Source organism: Camelus ferus, chromosome 10 (genome assembly GCF_009834535.1).
Source record: "Camelus ferus isolate YT-003-E chromosome 10, BCGSAC_Cfer_1.0, whole genome shotgun sequence".
Lineage (NCBI taxonomy): Eukaryota > Metazoa > Chordata > Mammalia > Artiodactyla > Camelidae > Camelus > Camelus ferus.
Window position 1 is genome coordinate 21,907,218 of NC_045705.1, and position 22,048 is coordinate 21,929,265.

General features: G+C 40.8%; 1 protein-coding gene and 1 long non-coding RNA gene across 11 annotated transcripts in view; one reads left to right on the top strand and one right to left on the bottom strand.

Annotated features, from left to right (window-relative positions):
* CD44 (CD44 molecule (Indian blood group)) overlaps positions 1-22,048 on the top strand; it is an 84,999-nt gene that overhangs the window by 52,599 nt on the left and 10,352 nt on the right. For 2 of the 10 annotated variants that reach the window (XM_032488447.1, XM_032488450.1), the window contains 11 exons: positions 428-556; positions 2,062-2,217; positions 4,405-4,518; positions 4,991-5,098; positions 7,913-8,041; positions 9,516-9,653; positions 11,260-11,361; positions 13,198-13,287; positions 14,168-14,374; positions 17,007-17,072; positions 20,678-20,749. In XM_032488447.1, coding sequence (XP_032344338.1) covers positions 428-556; positions 2,062-2,217; positions 4,405-4,518; positions 4,991-5,098; positions 7,913-8,041; positions 9,516-9,653; positions 11,260-11,361; positions 13,198-13,287; positions 14,168-14,374; positions 17,007-17,072; positions 20,678-20,749 — 1,311 coding nt within the window. The remainder of the gene's footprint in view (positions 1-427; positions 557-2,061; positions 2,218-4,404; positions 4,519-4,990; positions 5,099-7,912; positions 8,042-9,515; positions 9,654-11,259; positions 11,362-13,197; positions 13,288-14,167; positions 14,375-17,006; positions 17,073-20,677; positions 20,750-22,048) is intronic. The other 8 variants (XM_032488448.1, XM_032488451.1, XM_032488449.1 and 5 more) reach the window with 7 other exon arrangements.
* LOC116666343 lies at positions 11,420-19,163 on the bottom strand. The gene is made up of 3 exons (XR_004323150.1): positions 18,825-19,163; positions 16,967-17,128; positions 11,420-13,317 (listed from the first exon to the last, which is right to left on the bottom strand). It is a non-coding gene; the product is annotated as an uncharacterized LOC116666343 (long non-coding RNA).

Sequence of the window (22,048 nt, forward strand, 5' to 3'; positions counted from 1 at the left end):
ATGATTGATTACCTTTTTAAATCCAACATCTGGAAGAATATTCATCCCCTTGAAATTCTCACCAGCAGTCCCTGTTTGGCATAGATAAAAATGTAATCCCTGATTTACGTCAGAGCCTTTCAAAATTCAAAGACAGTTCTCATGTTTTCCTCAAGACCTGTCTTGTTTAACCTTTTTAACAAGTCAAAGTCTGTCCATATGAGGAGCACGAACCAGATATTTAAGGTCTTTCCATCTCTGACATTCTGTGAATCCCAGCTTGGGCCTCTGAAAGAAATGGAACATCTGTGCTTCTTCCTTTTCTTTCGCCGTCGATATCAAGTAGAGATGACACTTGAGCAGTAAAAGAGTGAAAGCATATACAGTGCTGTTTCTTAGGAACTGATAATTAACCTTTCCACACTCAATTCAATTATGATCACAACAGCTCTGATGATCACTAGTGGTACAACTTCCAAAACAGCAACCGAGAGGCAAGAAGCCCAGGACTGGTTTTCATGGTGGTTTCAGCCATCAGATTCCAAGAGTCATCTTGACACAACAACAGTAACGGCTGGTAATGAGTTATTATTATCATCTCATTTCGTATGTTTTCTTGACAGTCTTCAGTAATTCTTGTTGACCTCGGGGATGTTGTCAAAGTCTAAAGTCCATTCTGGTTTCATAAATGTTTTTGATGACTTTAGAAGGATCATGCGCATTATGATTTATGTTTGATTTTGTAACACTCATAAGCACATTTCTTCTATGTGTCTCGGGAGGAGGCTAATAAGGGGGCTGCTAAAAAGGCGCTAGGTCTTTCTCAAAGACAGAACAAAATTTCGATTCTGAAAGATATTCTAAAACGATTGAAGTCATGAAACGTTCTTGACTTTTTATGAGAAAATAAAGTAGCATAGCTAGAGCTAACAAAACACAGAAAACCTCCAACAGTGAGACTGTTCTTGGGATAGATACTCATAGTATGAAAATGCAAGTGGTCATTCCAAAAGATAGCATGAATCTCATTCGAAATGTAGAAAACCCCTTTTTCTTAAAGGTAAAGGGAGATTGACCACTGAGTAACCACTGAGAAGAGGTGGAGGCTTTCCACTTCCTTGCCTATGACTGACTGCATCCAAAAGGGGAAAAGTGAACATTTCCCCCAATACTGGCTACAGTCCACTTTAGTCAACCCTTTTGGTTAACTAATAAATGCCAGGCATGGTTTTTTGTTTTTTTGTTTTTTAACATTTTTTATTGATTTATAATCATTTTACAATGTTGTGTCAAATTCCAGTGTTCAGCACAATTTTTCAGTCATTCATGGACATATACACACTCATTGTCACATTTTTTTCTCTGTGAGTTATCATAACATTTTGTGTATATTTCCCTGTGCTATACAGTGTAGTCTTGTTTATGTATTCTACAATTTTGAAATCCCAGTCTATCCCTTCCCACCCTCCACCTCCCTGGTAACCACAACCAGGCATGGTTTTTCTGTTGATTGACTAACTTTTTTTTTCACGCTATATGCGGAAGTGTTACAGGAAACTGCAGTGTAGCTTTCGTTTGCATTCAGAGCTACAGAGACTGGGTGCTGGAGAAGACCAAAAAGTGAATTGGCCCATTGTGAATACAACTAACGGGTTTTAGAAATGATTGGCATGGGTTTAGATTCCAAGATTTTTCTAAAGGTGGCTTGACAAAACCAATAGGCATGTGTGAAATCTTTTCGTTCTATTCTTGACATTCTAGCTTTAATGGCATAGGCTTCACAAGTTAATAATAAATGCATCTGAAAGCATGGGGGAGTGTTTATTGGCTTTTTTTTTTCTTTTACCTCTTTGGTGGGGTTTTGTCCACATTTATTCTTTTAACTTCCTTAATGAGAGTGTTCAATTGGAAAGATCCTCGCTAATTGTTTTAGGATCTCTATATTAGCTTCAGAGACCAGACTATGAGCATTTGGGTTGTACAAGTCAAATGTCTCACTTTTTTTCTTATAATCTTGGGAATTCCGTTATACATTCTGAGCCTGATTTTCTTCCTTTGTCAAATGGGTTGCTTGGCATCCAGCTCAGCCACTAACGCAAGTCACCACAACAGGTACGGATTCAAATATCATCTCAGCAGGCTGGGAGCCAACTGAAGAAAATGAAGATGAAAGAGACAAACAGCCCAGTTATTCTGGATCAGGCATTGATGATGATGAAGATTTTCTCTCCAGCACCAGTAAGAATAATCCATTCCAGTAGAACCATTCCTGCCAGATGTATCGATTAATCCGATTGATGCCCAGTAGTGATTTCCAATCTTGGGAAACAGTTAATATGAAAAATGAACATAAGCCTATACATTAGTTATACCTTGATGAGACTGTAGAGGAAGAAACTGCTCTTTGTTTGTGTTTTTTTTTTTTAATGGAAGCCAAAACGTATTTGGAGGAGAAGTGGGAAAAATGTCTTTTATGCAATTCCTAATACCTCATGTTCTTCCTGTTTGGTTTAAGTGTTAAAGCTGAGCTACAACAAAACAGGGCCAATTCTTAAAGACAAATAGTGAAACCACTGCCTAATGGTACCCAAATTGGTGGCAATTATAAAACTTTTTGAGAGCAGGGACTGAAATTGAGCTGAAATATCCCCTTAAAAATTCAAAGATTCATCTAATATTCTACCAGATGACTGAGTTTCCTGTTCATGCCTGTAATGATCTAAGATATTACTGAACAGAGATGAGAATCTTGAGCCTGATTTTATTACAGCTCTCCTTTTTTTTTTTTTTTTTTTCAGAGAAGGTGTACCTTTGGGGTGCTATGTGAGCTCTCTCAGGTCATTGAAATTCTGTCCATTCTATTGAAACTTGAGAGTTTCATTCCCAAGAGGTCAGCACCCCAGGAGGGAGGGCTCCAAAGGAAGAGCTTAAGCCCAAGTGCATCTGAATGGAGGACATCGATAACAATAAATACTGGAGATGAACTAAATGCTTTATATCTAAGCTTTTAGGGAGTATATCCTTCAGCTGGACATCTCCGCAGAGCTTAGTCTAGGGAACAAGGAAACTATCTTTAGTAACTTCAGAAAGAAAACCAAATAACCCCAAACACTGGAGATTTATACTGTCTCCTGAGTTCGGAATGTGGCCGCATCTTCTAGGTGGGGCCATCGTAAAGATGTGGTCTTGATATCTGAGAAACTAAACTCTTGGGTGGTAAGCCAAACAGATCAAGCTGAAAATAAAACATATGCTTATACACCAGGGGAAAACTTCCCTTGATATTTTCTCATCTCTGTGGCATATTTTCCAATTTCAGCTCACTTTTCTTCTTGGCACCTGTGCACGTAATTCAGCAGGATGCCCGACTTTTTTCTGTTGGGGTGTGATAACTGCCACTTTCTCATGCTTACTGAGAATGTGGTTAATGGCTCTAAACCTGACTTCATTAATTTGTGAAATAGAGCTGAAAGTATTACAGTTCTGAAAAGAGTTTTGTATTATCTGGGCATCAAAATAAAAGTTGGAAAGAATTAGGATGGATTTACAAATAACCCTTCACAAAAGACAAAGATTCTGATTTCGTCGTGGTTTTGCCAGGTGCATCTCTTACTCCAGCTCTACTGTTTTGGGTGACAGCATCAGGGCCCTGGTGGATGGACGCCACTTTTTAGTTTCCGGGAGCTTCTGCGGATGGTGGTTGGTTACTTAACGGTGTTTTTCTACTGAATGTATGCGTCTTGGTTTTCTTTCATTGGCTATGAATGGCTTGCTTGTGAAATGCTTTGTTTTTGGTGAGAATACTGTAAGCGTTTGATAAATATTCAGAAATGTATAGCTGAGTCATATGGCTGTTCTAGGTAGCTATTCTTTCTTGGACTCATCTCTAGGAAAGCTCTGGCTGCTCATGGTGTTTCTTTCCCCACCAAAACTGCTAATGAAGTGAAGTGGTCATCGTGGTATAACTTCCAGGTGTCTACGCTTCAGCCAGTGGATCTCCGTGTTGCTCACTTGCCAGTGATATGAATTCCCTGGGCTTTCAAGTGCAGAGGGTACTTGCAGACTGCATGGATGGGCAAAGCTCTGATGCCTTTGGTTATCCTCGGTGGAGGGCTGGTGTTTTCAAAGCTCTTCTTCCTCCTGCTGCAGCTTCTTTGGCTGCTTTCTCCAGAAGATCTCATGTTCTGACCCCAGCGTATTCTCTGACAGAATGCAAAGGACACTGAGATGCTTAACAGTATGGCTGAATCAAGCTGAAGGAACTCTCTGCTTTCCCGGCATTTCTACTTAACCGTCTATACCACCTGGTATAGATGACTTACTTTATAGACTAAAGAAGGGAGTAATGTGCAAAGCAAGTGGTGAACTCCAGAGTAAGCTCCAGAAATAACATTTTCCTAATTACTTCAATCATCATTATCACAGTTTCAACTACACCCTGGGTTTTTAACCACCCACAACAGAACCAGGATTGGACCCAATGGAGCCCAGGCCATTCAAATCCAGAAGTATCGCTTCAGACAACCACAAGGATGACTGGTAATGGGTTATGCATACTTAATTAAATATTTTTTTTCCCTCAAAGTCTTTGATGTTGCAAAGATCAATCATCGGGACACAGTGGGAAATTTAGTTAATATCTCATCACAAATTTTTAGTGAACTTTCATGAGGATACTCAGGTCAACTTAGGAGTCATTTATCAATTATATCATCTGAGTACAGGATATTTTATGTTCTTCATTTTAAAAATGAATGCATTTAAATGGTTTGTGATACTGCCCTTGACAAAATGGTTATAGTGGAATAAAAGGTAAACATTAAGAAAGTCCATGCCCGTTGGTTTTCCCTTGGGAGAGATGAGTGAAGTCACTCAAAAGCATTGAAGGTAGATGCTCAGAGGTACCATTTAGGCACAGGACCATTAGAGGTCATGTACTTTAGTGGAAGAACAGAATCATCAAAAGTTGGTTGATAAAAAGTCACTATGTGTATAACCATCATCACGACAGATGTGGACAGAAGTAGCACCAGTGCTTATGGAGAAAAGTGGACCCAGACGCCACACTCGTCTTTGAGTCACCATGATGAAGAGGAGACCCAGCATTCTACAGGCACACGTAAGAAGGATGGTGGTCAGCAGTCCTGGCTGAGATGAGTTAGGGAAGTCATTCCAAAGAATAGGGAAGACTCTTGTGTAGACACTGGCTACATCTTCTATTTCCACACAATAACTTCTCTTATCCCCAGAGCATGAAAAGCTGCCAAATATGTGCCCAATTTCTTAGAATTTTGGGGAAAAATGCTAACTTACCAGATTGCCTAAATGGCCAAAATGTCTAAAAAGTTAAAATGTTTAAAAATATGTGAGATATTTGAAGAATCTGTGTTAAAGATTCCCAGAGTTTCCATCTGGGTAATCTGTGTGTTTTCATGGAAGTGTATGATGTGTGTTCTTTTGATGCCTGTAGTGGGACCTGGAAAGAAAACATGAAAAGTGCAATGATCTTTGAAATCTTTACTTTCTATGAAGATCTTTGATGAATCCAGTTTCTTTTTCACATTCTGTTCCTCACTGCATTGTAGAAAGGCACCCCTTGTACCCCTTGGAGGAACGTTAGTAGCTCAGATGGTCTGCATTTGAATTCCATGACTGTTTTTTTTTCTGTTTTTAAGCCCATGGTAACTCTTGGGGAAGGCTTTGATGCTGTTATTCCTACTTATGTGCAAACATCTCAGGTTTCCTAAAACAATTTCAGGTCTCACTGCTGGACTATGAGGATAGAACAAAAAAAGAAATAAGAAGTTTATACTCTTCTTTTTTTAAAATCTACCTCTCAGGGAGATGCTTATGATGTTTGGAATAAAAGAAGATTTAGCTTAGGATAATAGCTTGTAGCATGCTTAAAATTATGGTTCAACGATCATTCTCATAGCCTGGAATACTCCTAAAGCAGAAATGTAAGAAATAATCACTTAGAAGCCAAAAGAGTTTGGGAATCCATGATTGAGGATGTCCTCAGACAACAAAAGAAATGTCTCAGACATCAGCTAGGACTGAATAGGTTAATAAGTCTTGGGCATTGTATTGATTACGCCCAACAGGCCTACGTCTCATTATTTACCCTAATAGATTTGATACACGCATGAGGTTTACGAGGTGAGTTAACAAGAGTCTTTTGATAGAAGAAAAAATTAAGAAGCAGAGGTCTCTTCAGAATGGGATTCTGTACCCATCCCTTTGGGTCCTAACAGTATATCTTAGAAATTATTTTAGACAGTTTGTACTTAAAAAGCAGAAAACTATTTAGGAGGCTTGGAATTCATAAGCCTATTGCCAAAAGGTGTGGGGAAAGGGGCATGATTACTGGAGGGTAGTTGAAATACGGGACAACACAGAACTGAGCAGAGGGGAAGCAGTAGCTGCTACGGCAGGTCTATTATCAGGACTCTCAAAACAAAGAGATTCTGATTGGTGAGCTCTGGGCTTTATCCAAAGAACATCACAACTTCTAGAAGAGATCCAACCTTCATATTTACAATGGAAATCCTATACCCTGCTAACCCATATGTTGAAAGCAACAGAAGATTACTGGATCTTTAAAGGATCATTGTGTTTATAAAGACAGTGGTAAAAGAAGTATAGAGCAGTGGTGGGGTGTGTGTGTGCGCATGCATTTTTTGGTTTGTTTTATTTTTCTTTCTTTTTTTTTAAGCTTTAAATAGGCAATCTATGTTTGGCTTAATTTTTCTTTTTTTTTGTAATCACACCCAGTGTTTCTTCTAACTTCATTATTGTCAGGAGGTAGTGATTTAGTCAGTGGGAGGTAAAATTTAAGAGTTTGTTTCTTTCTTTTCCTCCCTCTGGATAACCAGTTAACCCCAGGAATGTTTTGGCCAATGCAAGGGTAAAACGAGGACAATACATTTTATTTTTTTTTAAGTCTTTGCTATTATCAAGTCACGTATATCATTTTCTAAAATAATGAAATACAACCAGTTTTACAAGTTGCAAAACATACTTCGAATTGGCAAGTTTACACACTCATTTTCTTTTCTTTTTTTAATCGAGATATCATTGCTGTGTTATACACTTTCATTTTCTCGATGAACCAAAAATTTACTATTAGTTGCTATAGATGAAAATGTCAGTGGCTTTCTGATTTTTCCCAAAGGCACCCTGATACAATTTTACTTCATTCATTTTGTCCTTTTTAAAACTGAACAATTGCAACCCTGAGTGTTTGAAATTTTAAGCCTGTCCTACACTGCTGTTGTTTATATAAATGCCAAACACTGGCTAGAGAAGTTTTCTTCCACTGAATTACTTTTGTTAAAAAGTAATTTTGGCAGTTTTGGATGCTCCATAGACATAACCTCGTAATATGTCAGCGGAGTAGCATCCCAGCCGTTCCCAGCATCTTTCATGCTGGGCAGATCCACTGCTGGTGCGTTTCCAGTGTGTGTGGTTATGAGTCACGTGGCCACCATTTGAGAGAAGGCTTCCCACTAGGCTGGTCTTGTCATTGATTCTTATATAATATATTCCTCCCCCCAAATCCCTGGAGACAAGAAGTTAATTTTTTGAACAAAGGGTTTTCTCAGACAGGATATATGAGTCCACAGACTCTAGTAAAATATGAATAATACTGGGAATTCATAGATCATGGTCTAGTCCTAAGTTTGTACCAGTCTGACTATATGATTTTGAGCAAATCAGAACTTCTTTGGGCTCTAGTTTTCCCATCTGAAAAATCAAAGTCTTGGACCATTTGATTTCTGATACTACTTTCAGTGTATCAGTGGTCTCGCTCCTTACTCCTTTCCTCTTCTACCTTCTCTCCTACGTGTATGTGCTCTCAGGGTAGAAAGATGTATGTTGGTAAGGAAATTAACTGAACAATAATGGCTCACAATTGACATTCTTCTCACAGCCTGGGCAACCCCTAGTAGTACAACAGAAGAAACAGCTATCCAGAAAGAGCAGTGGCTCGAGAATGAACGGCCTGGGGAATATCCCCAAACACCAAAGGAAGACTCTCATTCAACAGCAGGGACAGCTGGTAATGGATGGTTTAACAGGCAAATTTGGGTGAAAACTTCCTCTTGGGTTAAATGTTGGGCATTGAGGGCAGTGAACAAGAAGACTTTGAAGGGACTGTCACAAGATGTTAAGGTTCCTTCATCAATGATGATGCCGTCGGCACAGAGCCAACCCTTAAACTCTCGTAGCAAATTACGTGAAGAGCAATGGATTCAGGCACAGAAGGGAAACACAGGAAACATGCCCTTGCAGGTGTCACTCTCAGACCTAGTTTGGAGTATCCCCTAGTGAGACTGTAACAGAGACTCTGATCTTACAAAACACTCCCTTTTCCTTTGTAAAGGCATCTACCCTATGATGTGGGTCCAGCTTTACAACATAGTTCTATGAAACAGTGGGCTTGTTAGAAAGCATTTGTTCATAACCCCAGTATTTGAGGAAATGGAGCCAGACATTTTGAGAAAAATACCTGTCTGGTGTCATTTGGCCCTTTTGCCATGTTTGTTTGGAGATTTCTCCTTGAATATATAATGATTTCTTCTTAGATGTACAGAAAACACCTCTTGTCTATTCTTGAATTGTGGGATTGTGGAGACTGGACTCAAATCTTGTCATCATTTCTAAATGATGCCCGCTAACTTGGCTCTGCCGGCTCCCATGCGTGATTCTTTTGTCTGTGTGACAGAAAGACTGAAATGCATCCTGCCTGTTAAAGACTGTGAATACCATATTCTTAGTTGGTGTCAGCGAGAAATATTCCCATGTTTCCATTTGCAACATAGACTGTAATGCATAATGTTTTTCCCGTGCACGGCAACTTCTGAATGCATACCTAGCAGAGCGATGGATTCGGTGACTGGCTGTGTGGTGTGGTTGTTGCTAAGGGGCTATTCTTGTCATCGTTGCCACCTATACTTCTTGGCTCAGAAGGAAGCAAAAGCATGCGCTTCATTCCTGTATGTCACTTGTGCCATAAATCCTGTTGTTAGAAGGTAATGCTTCTAATGGATTCCATTCATGCTTTTGAGATGAGTGGCATTTACTTTCGTGTGTATCTCATGGGAAGCTGTTACTTGATTCCTTCTCTAAATCACCGCTGGCCTAATGTGTGTTTTGCTGGGATGTGGTTGTCTTGGAATGACATCATGTGTTGGGCTCTTACACTTCCTCCTTTAGGGGACAGTGGCAACTTGGCATGGGTCAAGAACTGCTCCTTCATCTTTACTTTGATGTCTATAACTTATTGTCTACCCACTAGAGAAGTCACTAATGGTTTTGGGTCCTCTAGTTCACATGCTGATTGCTAGGAAAATGAGCCTGAATGAACCCATACCTGCTAAGACATTCTGCATTTATGCTGCTTCCTGGCCCTCTAAACCTAGAACACGGTTTCATTGTCTTGTGTTGAGAATACAGTCTTTTTTAAAAAAAAAAATCAGTCTATCCTTGGCCAAATGTCAACTAACATTTTGACACTTGCTTGAACTGCATAGTCACAACAGCTTCAGCCCATGACAGCCATCCAAATCAAAGAGTGACCACACAGCATCAAGAGGACAGTTCCTGGACTTATATCTTGGACCCAATCTCACATCCAATGGAACGAGGTCATCAAACAGAAAGAAGGATGGGTAATAGCCTCTGAGCTTTTATATATATATATTATGTTTTTTAAAGCTGCCAAATGGCTGTTCTCCTAGAAATGTGCCCTTGAGTTTTGACCAGTCTGCTTTCCTAAGGAACTTTAAGTTTCTTAAAAAACTAGTTTTCTTGGTAAGAGTGATATGCACATTCATCTGGATATGAAGTCCTGGTTGAGGGTGGAGAATTTGGCAAGGGAGTCAAAGAAGAATTAGTCCTAAGCTGTTGAGACTGGAAGTCATTTCCTCTGAAGAGGAGCAGTTTCAAGATTTCTTTTCCATTTACTTCTAAATGCAGTGTTTTAAAAAGAGTGAAGTAATGCATTCAATGACTATTTCCACTGTAGGCCCAAAGATGTAACTTGTCTTTGGTAGTGAAATCTTAGAGATCAAAAATTGGTGAGTACTCATTCCAAACAAGTACCTCAAAGGCTCCAACAATTTTATTATTTACTCTTGCATATTTAGAAATAAATATGATACCCAGTGACTTACTGATGAGCAGATAGATGTTCCATTAAATTGATCATGTCAGGAACATTATAAATGGCTTCAACCATGGAATGGTGTGATACCTCTTAAAGGATTCCACTTATCAACAAGAAGCTGAACAAGAGTGTCTAGGGACCATCAACAGGCAGGACTTTTTCTGGAAGAATATCCACTTGGGGTTTTGATTTGACTTAGCTAGCCTTTCTTTTTTGAAATCTGGGATAATGGAGTCAGCCACGTTTTGTCCTTTTCTTTTTGTATGTAAAGGCTACAATGCACAGGTGGGTGCCTGATGGTCCAGTGTTTCCCTCTGGGGTGATTTGGGACTGATTATATCTCCCCCGAGGTAGCAGTGTGGGTGGACTTCAAATCGAACCAGCAGTGGTGATGGTGTTTGTGGGTTGTGTGACCACTCTTTCACCCAGAACTTGTTATTTCAGCAGAACTGATTGGTGATAATTATTAGAAACAGCTTCCGTAACTATTGTCAGTGAAAACTGTACTGCTCAACATTGTACATGTCACATTCCAAAGACATCTCCTGCTTGTGTTTATGGGAAGAATGATTCACTGACATCCACTGCTTCTTATTTCTTGCCCTAGAATATTCCTGTGGCCTCCATCTAGAGATTATTGAATGATGATTTTGTGTTTTATTTGTACCTTCATTTTGTAAAGCAAAAGAGGAGCAAATGAGGGAAGAGGGCTGTAAAGAAAATTATTTTGCCAAGTAAGGAGGATGTAACACAATGGCTCCTGAACCAGTGCACTTTATCTCCTCTCCACGTGTCACATCATGTGTATGGAACGGGACAAGTCACACAGGGGTTAGACTTCTCTCTCTGCAAGGCTTGGGAAGCCCATCATGTGCTCATTTAGCGTCCTTCCAGACTCAGCAAAAAAGAACAAAAATCACAGCTCTTATTATAACTCGGCCCTTCAGGGAAAACCAGTTACTTCTCGGAATGCTCTTTTGGAGAAATGATAATCTACTTCAGTTCCTCTTATTCAAGTTTGAATAGAAGAATAATTTGTCTCTAGACCATAAACCACCCTCAGGTAGTAGTTAGGAAATCAAGTAATCACCCCGATTTAATTCCTTCAGATATGGACACCAGCCATAGTACAACGCTTCAGCCTTCTGCAGATCCAAACACAGGTTTGGTGGAAGACTTGGACAGGACAGGACCTCTTTCAATGACAACTCGTAAGGATAATGACACTCAGTCTCTTTATTTATTTGTTTGTTTATTTATTTATCTTAATGGTAGTACTGGGGATTGAACCCAGGACCTAGTGCATGCTAGGCACACACTCTACCACTGAGCTATACCCTCCTCCAGTGTCCTTATTGACCTGTATTCCTGCTTCAGCTCTTGCTCCCGTGGACCCTGGTGCAGAGCTTGGTGGTGGAACAGCTCGCTCAGTGCTACGTAGCTCAGCTCAGCTCAGAACGTAAAAGCTGTCTTCACTGTCTATATTTTCTTGATGAATTCTTTAAACCTGATTATACCTCCATTCTTGGTGCTTCCCAGAGTCAATGATTTTATGTTAAAAAAAAACTAAAAAGGGTGTGGGACTCCATTCATTCTCTGAGTAGTAATGTCAGTGAAACCCAAGACCACAGCTCAGACGGTGGTTTCTCTACGTTTTAACTGACCAGCTCCTTTTGATTCCCATCTTTCAGTCAATGCAGAATAGGGGTAGGACGTTTTGATGGTTGTAAAAAGATATTTTGGGGCCAGATAGTGGTGGAGAGTAGGGAAATCACATCAGGTCACAGAGGAGGAGCAAGGCTTGCTGTTGACAGTTGACATAGATGGCAGGGCCAGGGAACAAAAGAGGAGCATTTGCTCATGTCTCCTCCTATCATCATGGTAGAAACAGTGCTAAACTTCTAGTAGCCTTAATGCCCACTACATTTACAGGGCTATCCTGGAGATCACCCATTCATAATTTCTTGACAGAATATGAAAGAAATCCAGAATTAAGTAGGTCTTACATAATGGGCAGAGTCTTTCCATGTGAGCCCTTTTAGGCAAAAGGAAAAATTAACAGGCATGTGTTGATCGTCAGGAATGTAAATAGCCCAGTGTTAAGCATCAAAGGAGATGCAGATAAGCCTAAAAGTGGTCCTTGCCAGTCAAGGGTTTTGTATTCCTACTTTATGTCCTTGTTGACTTTTGCTGTGCAGTTGAGTTTGGGATTTGGTGAATGTCTCTCTCCTGGTTGTAATATTTACTTGGTGGTGGACATGGTGTGCTTAGTGGTGTGCTTTATGGAGTGCTTGCACCTGTAACTCAGAGGTTGGTATGTTTCTTAGAAGAACACAAAAGAAATTAACTGAGAACAATCAAAGCTTTTTCAGATACGGGCAATGATTCAACATGAAATTGTGCATATCAGCGAGGGCCCTGTGTTTGCCCAGATAAGAGTTTCCTGGTGTTTCAGCTCAGTGATGAGAATCCGCATCCACAGATGAGATCAAAAACCTAATAACTGAGTACGATGATAACTTTAATATTCTTCAGAAGAGATTTAAGTGTTTCCTTGTATAAATTTGGTCTGAGTTACTTGAGCAAGTAATTCTAGATAAACTTCTTCCTCTTTTGTGGTGACAAATACGCTATCCGCTATGATGGTGTTTATTTTCTCTACCGTCACGTGTCTTGACACATAGCTAGGTGCTCTTGATGGTTAATAGGAACACTGGGATTCACACGTTCCTTTTTCTTTGTCTCTGTGCTCTCTGGTTTTCCCGAGTGACAGGAAGAAGTGCTATAATTGGGCCACAATGATCCAGGATGGACAAAGTTTTGGCTCAGGTGTCACCTTGGCACTTGACCTTGTTGATTATACTGAAAAGCAAAGCCAACTAGGGGCAAAGCAGAAATCTGTTGTGCATTTATGTCAATCAGAGAAGAATGGCATGCCCAAACCTTGGTATTCCTACGCACCTACCCATCTGACACTTGTAGCTAGATAACAGAGGATTTGTTTCATGGCTCCAAATTAATACCAGATTCATCCCTCATTGAAACAGAGTGGAGTGATACTCTGAGCTTCTCTACATCACACGGAGGCTTGGAAGAAGATAAAGAGCACCCGACGACTTCTGCTCCAACATCTAGCAGTAAGGACTGTAAAGCCCAGGTGGCTTCAGCTAGTGAAAAAAAAAAGAAATCAATGAATTATGGGTGCCTTTGCAGTGTCTTTGGTGGAGGGACATCAGTTGGCTGCAGTTATGCTGATACTTCTGATCAGAAGGTGTGGCTGGTGATGGGTCTCTGATTTTTCTGCTTGTAGACCTGTTAGAAACTATTGTACATTAAAGGCAAACTCTATTTTTTAATCTTAAAGACTGGGCTTCTTCAAATCCAGAGTTAGTGGCTTGGTTTACACATAACATCGCTTATGTATGATTTACAATTGGTATAAAGGTCTGAATTATGTCATGCTCTGATTTCCTGGCATTAGTAATATTACTTTGCTGTTTATCCTCTGGACCATAAATCCATGATGCTGGTGACTAAGAAGCCGTGTGAAATGGCCAAGGAAAGAATAATCAAAGCCTCTGGTCTTTGAAACTTTTCATTGGCCATTCCAGTTGCAGGCAGCATAATTTTACCTTTCAGTTCAGTTTTACCTTCCACTTCATCAAAGGTGGTGGTCCAGTAGAGTAAGAGCTCAAGATTATCTGGTACTTGGGTTGACTTCAAGGTAACAGTTCTAGCGGCATAAACCTTATTTTAATAACCCAGGCGGTTGTTGTAACAAATGTCTCTTCTGGGTATTAAGATCACCAAAATCTCTTCCATTGAGTAATATCCAGGTGGTGTTGATTGCAAAATATTGATTCTGCCCAGTGGTGTAACAAACCTCCCTGTCTTTTGCTCCGTGTTCACAAATAACAAGCGACAAGCTTTTGCAGCAATTGCACATTCTGAAGACAAGCATATGATGGGTGGTGTTCTTACAAAAGTGGGTTTACCATTAATTCCACCTTCACACAGATAGGAATGATGGCAGAGGTGGAAGAAGAGGTGGAAATCTTCCTGACGACTCAGCCACTTCAGTGGAAGGTTATACTCCTCATTCTCCAGACACAAATGAGTACACAACCCTCCTCCCAGTGACCCCTACTGAGCCTGAGTCCCCTGGAGTTACCGGAGTTACTGTTCTTGGAGATTTCACCTCTAATCTTGATCATTCCTTATCAGGTAATTTGGCCATCTGTTATCTGATTTGCTTTCTCAATAGGGAAAAACAACACACTTTCTTATTACAGGGGACATTCTCTTGTGTAGGCTGTGACGAGACTGATTTGTGACCCAGGAACGGCTTTCATCACAGATCATCATTGTAGTGTGCAAGTGAACAGACTTCCTTTAGATAAATAATGCTTTTATTTGCTTGTGTAACTTCCATTTATTTTTTTGACTTGGTTGTTATGGTAGAATTTCCTTCTTTGTCTTGTTTCTGATCTTATGATATGTTAAGTTGAATCATATGTCAGTCAAAGTAGCCAAATATTAGTAATTTCATTTGATTCAGCATATGCCACCCATTAGTAAGGTTTTACCCAACTTGTAAATAATTTCTATATACTGATGTCTTTGCTCTGAAATTATTTTCTTCTACTGGTGATGGATTGGTGAATATACTTTTGGTGAAGGGCTTATGGATAACCTTTTCCAGTTAAGATACACACTTAATACGATTTAATCTCCTATTAATGAACAGGCATCGTTTCTCTTGTGATGGCAAAGAGATGACTGAAGATGACTTATTCAGTTAAGATGGACATGAACCTAGTGTAAGAATGAGACCTTTTTCCTCAAATAAGCAGTCCTCCCAACTTGACTTTTCTGTGTTTCTTCATTTGCATTAAGAAACTAACACTGAAGAAAACAGAACTGCAAAATACCTGATCTGGCTAAGAAACTAAAACCGAACTCTCCCTCCTGATGGCAGTTATTCAGGTGTTTTTTTTACACTCAACCATTAAGACATATTATTTAAATATATATGTATATGTATTTATGTGAGTGTGTATGTACATATGTAGCAGCATTGGTCCTTTCCCTGCCCCTTCCACCTCAAAAGAAGGATAGATCTTATGAGAACCCAGTATTTAAAACAGATAACATCATTGGCGCTCTAACTGATGTGGAGACAGAAACCCAGAATGCCACATGCTCAGCCTCTCCCCTCTGGGCTGCCCACCCCAGGGCTTCAAGGAAAACAGGTTTTAAAAATACTAACCTCAGCAATATTAGCAAGACAAATCCCCTTACATCCACTGGCTCTTTATGCAGCATGATTCTGCTCTCGGTTTATTCAAAATTCCAAGTAGTGTGGTCGGTATTCTTCGGGAGAAATGAATCTTAAAGCACTGCCTGGTTTCTCTTGGCAAAATAAGACCTGTTATGTAGCCTAATGAATTTAGATTTTAAATGGCAATTTTAATAGTCACAGTAGCCTAGAAGGATTACATAGACTATTTATTAGTAAATAAAGTGTTCTCCGCAAAACTGATTTTTACATATGCTGATTCCTTCTACATCCTGCGGTGGTACAGACTTTCCGTTGTTCTCCATGGGTAAATGATCTGACTCTCATCCTTGGTTTTCTTCCAAAACACTTGGATAAGGCTCATTTCTTCCCATACAATGTAAACATTTGGAATTGTGGTAGTGGTGGTAATGGTGGTGACGGTGGTGATGGTGGTGGTGGTGGTGGTGACTGTGATGGTGGTGGTGGTGGCGGTGACTGTGATGGTGGTGGTGGTGGGGGCAGTATTGGTGTCATCTTTCAGCAAATGCTATTTTCAGTTATTCTTACCATCAACCAAAGAACAAAGCAATCTATCTCCTCTATACAATTACATGAGAGATTACAGGTAATCTTCACCTACTCTAATCAAGGAAATGGTGATGATCAGATTACTGTATATTCCTTATATGTACTTTTCATAATGGGTGACTATAGCCATTTTATGAAATTATTGTCCTGTTTTGTTTTAAGATGCCATTATAGTTTTGGGAAATGTGTGGGGAAAAGGGAGAAGAGTGAGTTTCCATATGTTGAGTCCAAATTTGACCTGCAGGTTCAGATTTTGGCAATTCATGAACTTGTCTCAATCAAAAGCCTTTTGGTGATGGATATTTGAGGATATGGGACCACATTAACTTCCAATATTAAAAATATAGATTTAATTTTTGAAAAGTATTATTATTTGAAACATATTCTAATAACCAGGGACACCTTAGTCACATGTTACTTATCATTTCCCCATTTCTTTTTCACTTATTTTCAGATTCTTTTTCTCTAAATAAGCAGTTGACTTTTCTCTTTGAATCTTTATATACTTCAACTCCAATATTCTTTATTGCACATCAAAACCTTTTTCTATTTCCTGCCTCAAAGAAATCTCTTTAAATGTCTCATGCCCTAAGCCACAGAGTACACCTGTCCCCAGTAATCACATTTATCATAATCCAAAGCATACAGTCCTTATTTCAAAGATATAGTATCAAATCCCACCATCAGACCTGCAAAGACACTATAATATTTTTGTTAAAGTGTTACAGTTTCTACTAAAGCCACACTTCCTATGGTTATCTTTGATGGTCTGTGCTGTCCCAGGTTTTAAAATTTTGATTAAAGCTCTGGCCCACTCATCAGTGGATTCAGCAATGAACAGTAATTAATATCATGGACCCATGCAAAGCTCATTTGTCATCGTCTTTGGTTACCTTTGAAAGACTACACTTTGTGATGGGCTGTATGAAAACACAGATGCAGCGTACCTGAACACAGTACTGAATCTTCCCTCGTTGCTTCTTCCAGATGACCAAGTCTCACCGGTTGACTCCAGCGAGAGGTCTCATACCACTGACGGATCTGAATCAGCTGGTGAGTTTGAGCTGCTTTATTTATTGAGTTATTTTCTGTTTTCACCATGGAACCTGCTGATTATGAATGAAGTATGTATGAGTCAGTGTCTCCTGAAAAATTGTTCTCATATTTTTCTTTGGATGCATCACAATCTCAGAGGGAGCTTACTAAATCACATTGCTGGGCCCCCATCCTTAAAGCTTCCGATTCAGTAGGTCTGGGGTGGTGCCTGAGCATGGATTTCTAACAAGTGCCCTGGTGATTCTGATTCTGCTGGGACAGGGACTCCACTTTGACAACCACCGCTTTCAAGATAATTCTTCCATCTGAAAGGATCAGAAAGAATCAAGCAGGCTGTCCAGTTTAACACTGCATTACACTAGAGTGAATAAAAACATAGACTTTGCCATAAGAATGGCCTGGGTTCAATTCCAGCTCCTCCATATGTAAACTGGGGGCCTTATTTAAAGGATCTAAGACTCAATTTCCTAACCAATAAAACTGGGGTAATAATAATTGTCACAGGGCATTGTTTTAAAGACTAAATGATGATATACTTATAAAGTATTTAGCATAACCCCCAGCACATGGCATAATAGCTAGCATTCGTTGAGAATTTCCTGTGTGCTGGCGGCATTGTTCTAAGCACTTTGCATGTATTAAGTTGGACGATATGAAACTGCCGTTTCTATAGGTCAACAGTCAAATATCAGCGATTTCATATATTTCATTTATGATTAACTCACTTAATTATGTCAGTCCTATTATTATCCCAATATTACAGATGAGGAAACTCAAGCTCAGAGAAGCTAAGTTACCTGGCTGAGTTGACATGACTAGTGAGCTGGGAGGTGAAGCCAGGTTCCCAGCCCCAGGGATTTGTTTTGCCTCTCAGAAGCATGATCTGGAGAAAGTACTCTGTAATGACCATTATTACTGCTGTAATTACTGTACTGATCACACCCCTAGAAATATGACTTCAGGCAGCAAAAGTCTGCCATGAGGCAGGTTTACGTGTGACCACTGACACTGGGGCTACTGAGAGGTTCTGCTGGTGCTGTCTTACTGGGGTCTCCCTGGCATCTCCAGTCCAGGTGACCCCAGGCAAGTCAGGTGATCCATATGAACTACTGTCCCCTTCATGCCTAAGTGGGAGGAGGGTTGCCTCTAGGCTTAAAGTTCAGACACTTAAAGCAAATATGAAGATGGATATTTACATGGTGACTTCAGTAATGACCTATTATGTAAGAAGAGCACAGGGGTGAGGGGACTCAGTAGAAACGCTTCTAAAATAAAGACAGAAGTCCCAGGCTCTCTGGGGGCCTTGGGTGGGGCATTTAGCCTTTCCCAGCCATAACTTCTTTACTAGTAAAAATGAGATTGGAACACCAGCCTCCATTACCTCCTAGAGTTCTTATGAAAAGCATGAGGTATCAGGAATATGAAAGGATTTTGAAAATGATCTGAATTTGGAGTTATTACTGCAAGACAATGCTCTCTAAAATCAGGAGACCCCAGCTATTCCACGTGTGGTCCTAGGACCAACGGCAAGGGACATCACCTAAGAGCTGGCTGGAACTGCAGAATCCCCAGCCATCCTGGACCAGTTGAACCAAGAGCCGCATTTTAACCAGACCTACCCCACCCAGCCCCACTAGGTGGTTCGTATGTGCAGTAAAGTTTGAGAAGCACTATCCTAGGCTATTTTGCCTCACAGTCGCACCAGCCAGTTGAATTATCTCTGTGCACATGTCTCAGATTGGATCTCACCTCCCAGCTGCAGTGTTGAGCATCCCCTTTGCAGAACCTGCTTTCCCAGCCAGCCCAGCTCCGGCTAGTTTGCAGACCTCTAGGGTGCAAGGCAAGACCGGTGTATCCGGTCCATCTTCTGCTTTTGTTTGAAGTGAAAATCAGGTGGGCGGGAACGGTCTCTTTTGTTTGACTCCTGTGCAGGTGTCTGTTGTTCAAACGGGAGGTTTCATCTGGCCGCACACACACCCAGATCTTTCCTTGCTGGGAGCACTTTTTTTTTTAATCCTAATAAAGAGATTATGATGCATTAATGGCCTCCCTTTCAATTATCAGAGGCTGCTGTGAGTCAGAGACAGACCAGCAAGAGTGGTTGTACCTCTTAGGTGGTTTTCAAGGCCAAAGATCTCCAGTTTAGATGGCAAATATCCTATGACCTGTGCAGGCAAACACCTGCCAATGGCCAAGGCCACTGGGAGGCAACTACAGAAAACCCTTTGGACTCCTTCTGAGGTTTGTGAAGCAAAAGGCCACTGTCCAGATGGCATGTTGAAACAGCCAAATGTCCGGTAGAATCTGTTTTCCTCTGTTTTGAGTTTAACAAGAACATCAAATTGCATGAACAGGAGCCTTTCTATCCAAAATGACGGGAGTTAACAAAATTTCAGTGTCCACTGTGCACCTTCGACAGTCTGACTCTCTGAGAAAAGCTTTTCATTGAAGTCCTGATCATCTCCATCCACTGACTAGCCAGACAGACTTCCTGGGTTATTTTCTTTCCTTGGGAGCCCTCAGAATTCTGCAGTGGGTTCCCACTGGGTAGGGCAAAAGAGTTCATTTCAGTGGGGATGTTTCACATTTTGTTTTGAAGCAGTGAAGGAAGCACACATGCACACAAAATACAAACAAAAACCAAAGCTTTCATTTGGGTGCGTCTCTTCACAAGATGTCTTAGAAGTTTCTTGTAAAACATGATTCACCCCTGGTTTTGATGAACCTCTGGTTCTGACTTGTGGATTCTTTATCTTGCGATACTTCCTGCTTCCTTTCAGTCTGAGATTCTTTCTTTGTCTCCTTAGTTGGTTTTGTGGCAGTAGAAAATGTTGTCTTCAAAAGACAATGCATGTTGCAGGAATATATTAGCCGGTACTCTCATTAGGGTGATTTTGTTCAGACAGAAAGGACCATTGCCAACCCCTTCCCCTGCCATCTGCCCCAAATCCTTATTTTTTAATATTTATGCCTGTGTCTACTGAAGATATTGGATGTAATTTTTAGATTTGCTTTGGACTATTTGGAGCCTTTGAGTCCCCTAAAGGTCTTGTTAAAATGAGGCTTCTGAGGTTTGGGGTGAGGCCTGGGACTCTGTACTGCTAGCAAGCTCCCATGTGGTGTTGCCTGTCCAGGGACCACACTTTGAGTAGCAAGGTCCTAAATTAAAAGTCGAAAATAGTAAACTGTACACGATCACCATTCTTGCACACTTCTTTAAACCTCTGTAAAGTGATGAGGAAGTGGATTCTATTGTTACCCCATTTTATGAGCAAGAAGACTGAGACCTGGAGAGGGATGACTTGACCTAGCAGAGGTAGGACTCGAATCCGGCGCCGTCCTGCCCCACAGCCTCTTAAACACTGCACAGTACTGCCGCTGAGAGTTCTCGTGCTCTTGTTGAAAAATAACATTTCCAAGCCTTAGCCTTAATCAAACCAAACTTTTCTGGGCAGATAATCTTTCGTGTAACACATTATAATGTCAGTGGCTTGAATCTATAAATAGTTTTGCAGTGATGCAACACATAGAGGTTGGCTCTGTAAGGAACTCGTGGTTCTGAGTTCCAAATTTTGGTTGAGAGATGTCGTTTTTCTCTTTAGGACACTCAAGTGGGAGTCAAGAAGGCGGGGCAAACACCACCTCGGGTCCTATACGGAAACCTCAAATTCCAGGTGAGTTTTGAGCTGTGAAGCAAGAAAAAAAGATGCTAAAAGCAGGTCTGTCTGGAGGTCCTAGAAAGGAAGAAGAGGCCAGTTGGAAAGCACATTCTCCTAAATGTCTAACCTTGAACCTGCAAGCTAAAGGGTGACTGAGAGCACCACAGCCTCTTGGTAGGAGAGGACTGAAGCTTCCTTCTGGCCTCTGTCCCATAGGTTGGCAGAGCTCATATTCAGAGCTGTCCCTGGCCTGTCGCAAAGTAAGCACCATGTTAGTTACTAAAGCTTCCTTCGCAGATGAGTGGCCCCCTGAGGACTCCACATCACCCCCAGGGCCTTCTTATCCCAGTCCAGTTCCTTCTTTATTTCTGGGTTTGGGGGTGAAGTATGTAACTTTCCTCTTACTTCGCAGACAGTGAGGAGATACAAGGGTCATGTGTGTTGAGTGGAGTGAAAAATCTTATGGTTCCCAAGCTACTTTTTCTCGTGGGGCAGTCTGTACCGATCCAGACAGGAGAGAGGGAGACGCCTGCAGGGAGAGGGCTGGGCCACCTGGCTCCCTCGAGCATCAAGATTTGAGGCATTGTTTATTTGATTTGGGCTCAAAATTGAGCATTTGTAAAGGGAGGGGTTACAAAAAAGGAAGGTTTTTCCTAGGGTAGTAAATTATTCTTTACAAATTTGTAAACTCTCCCCTCTCCAGAGGTCTCCAAACTGAGCCTTCCTGGGGGAGAGGGAAGGACATGGTGGGGGCCTCGTCACTTTGCCTTGGCTTGTCTGAGCTGAGCAGGTGGAAAGGCGGAGTGGGCTGAGAAGGTGGGGTGAGTGGGACGCAGTTAGCTATAACCAGGCAGCAGGATTTTTCCCAGCTCTAGTCAGAGTGAATACAGAGCATCTCAGGGCTAGAAACCCAGGGAAAGAACAGAAATGGTACCTTCTTGTCAGCCTCCCCATCTCCTGACTCTACCTTCCTCCCCAAACTCACCTCACCAGGTAGAGATCAGGCAGGACTGAGCAGGAAGTCAGAGGAGAATCAAGATTCCCAAAGAAGAATGGACAATGAATGACTTCCCATCTTCCTTGTTCCTTAAGCTCTAGTTCATTGCATGGATATTCAACCCACTTTGCAACTAAATTTATTCAAATTGTCAAGTCATATTTTAATGCTACTAAAGCTTGGTTTTAAAACACGTATATGACATTTTATTGGTCTACAAGTAACCTATTAATTATTGGAGACATTTTCAGAAGGGTAAAAATATAAGTCCCTTATTATCTACCTCATCATCCATAAACACCACGGTTACCATGTTC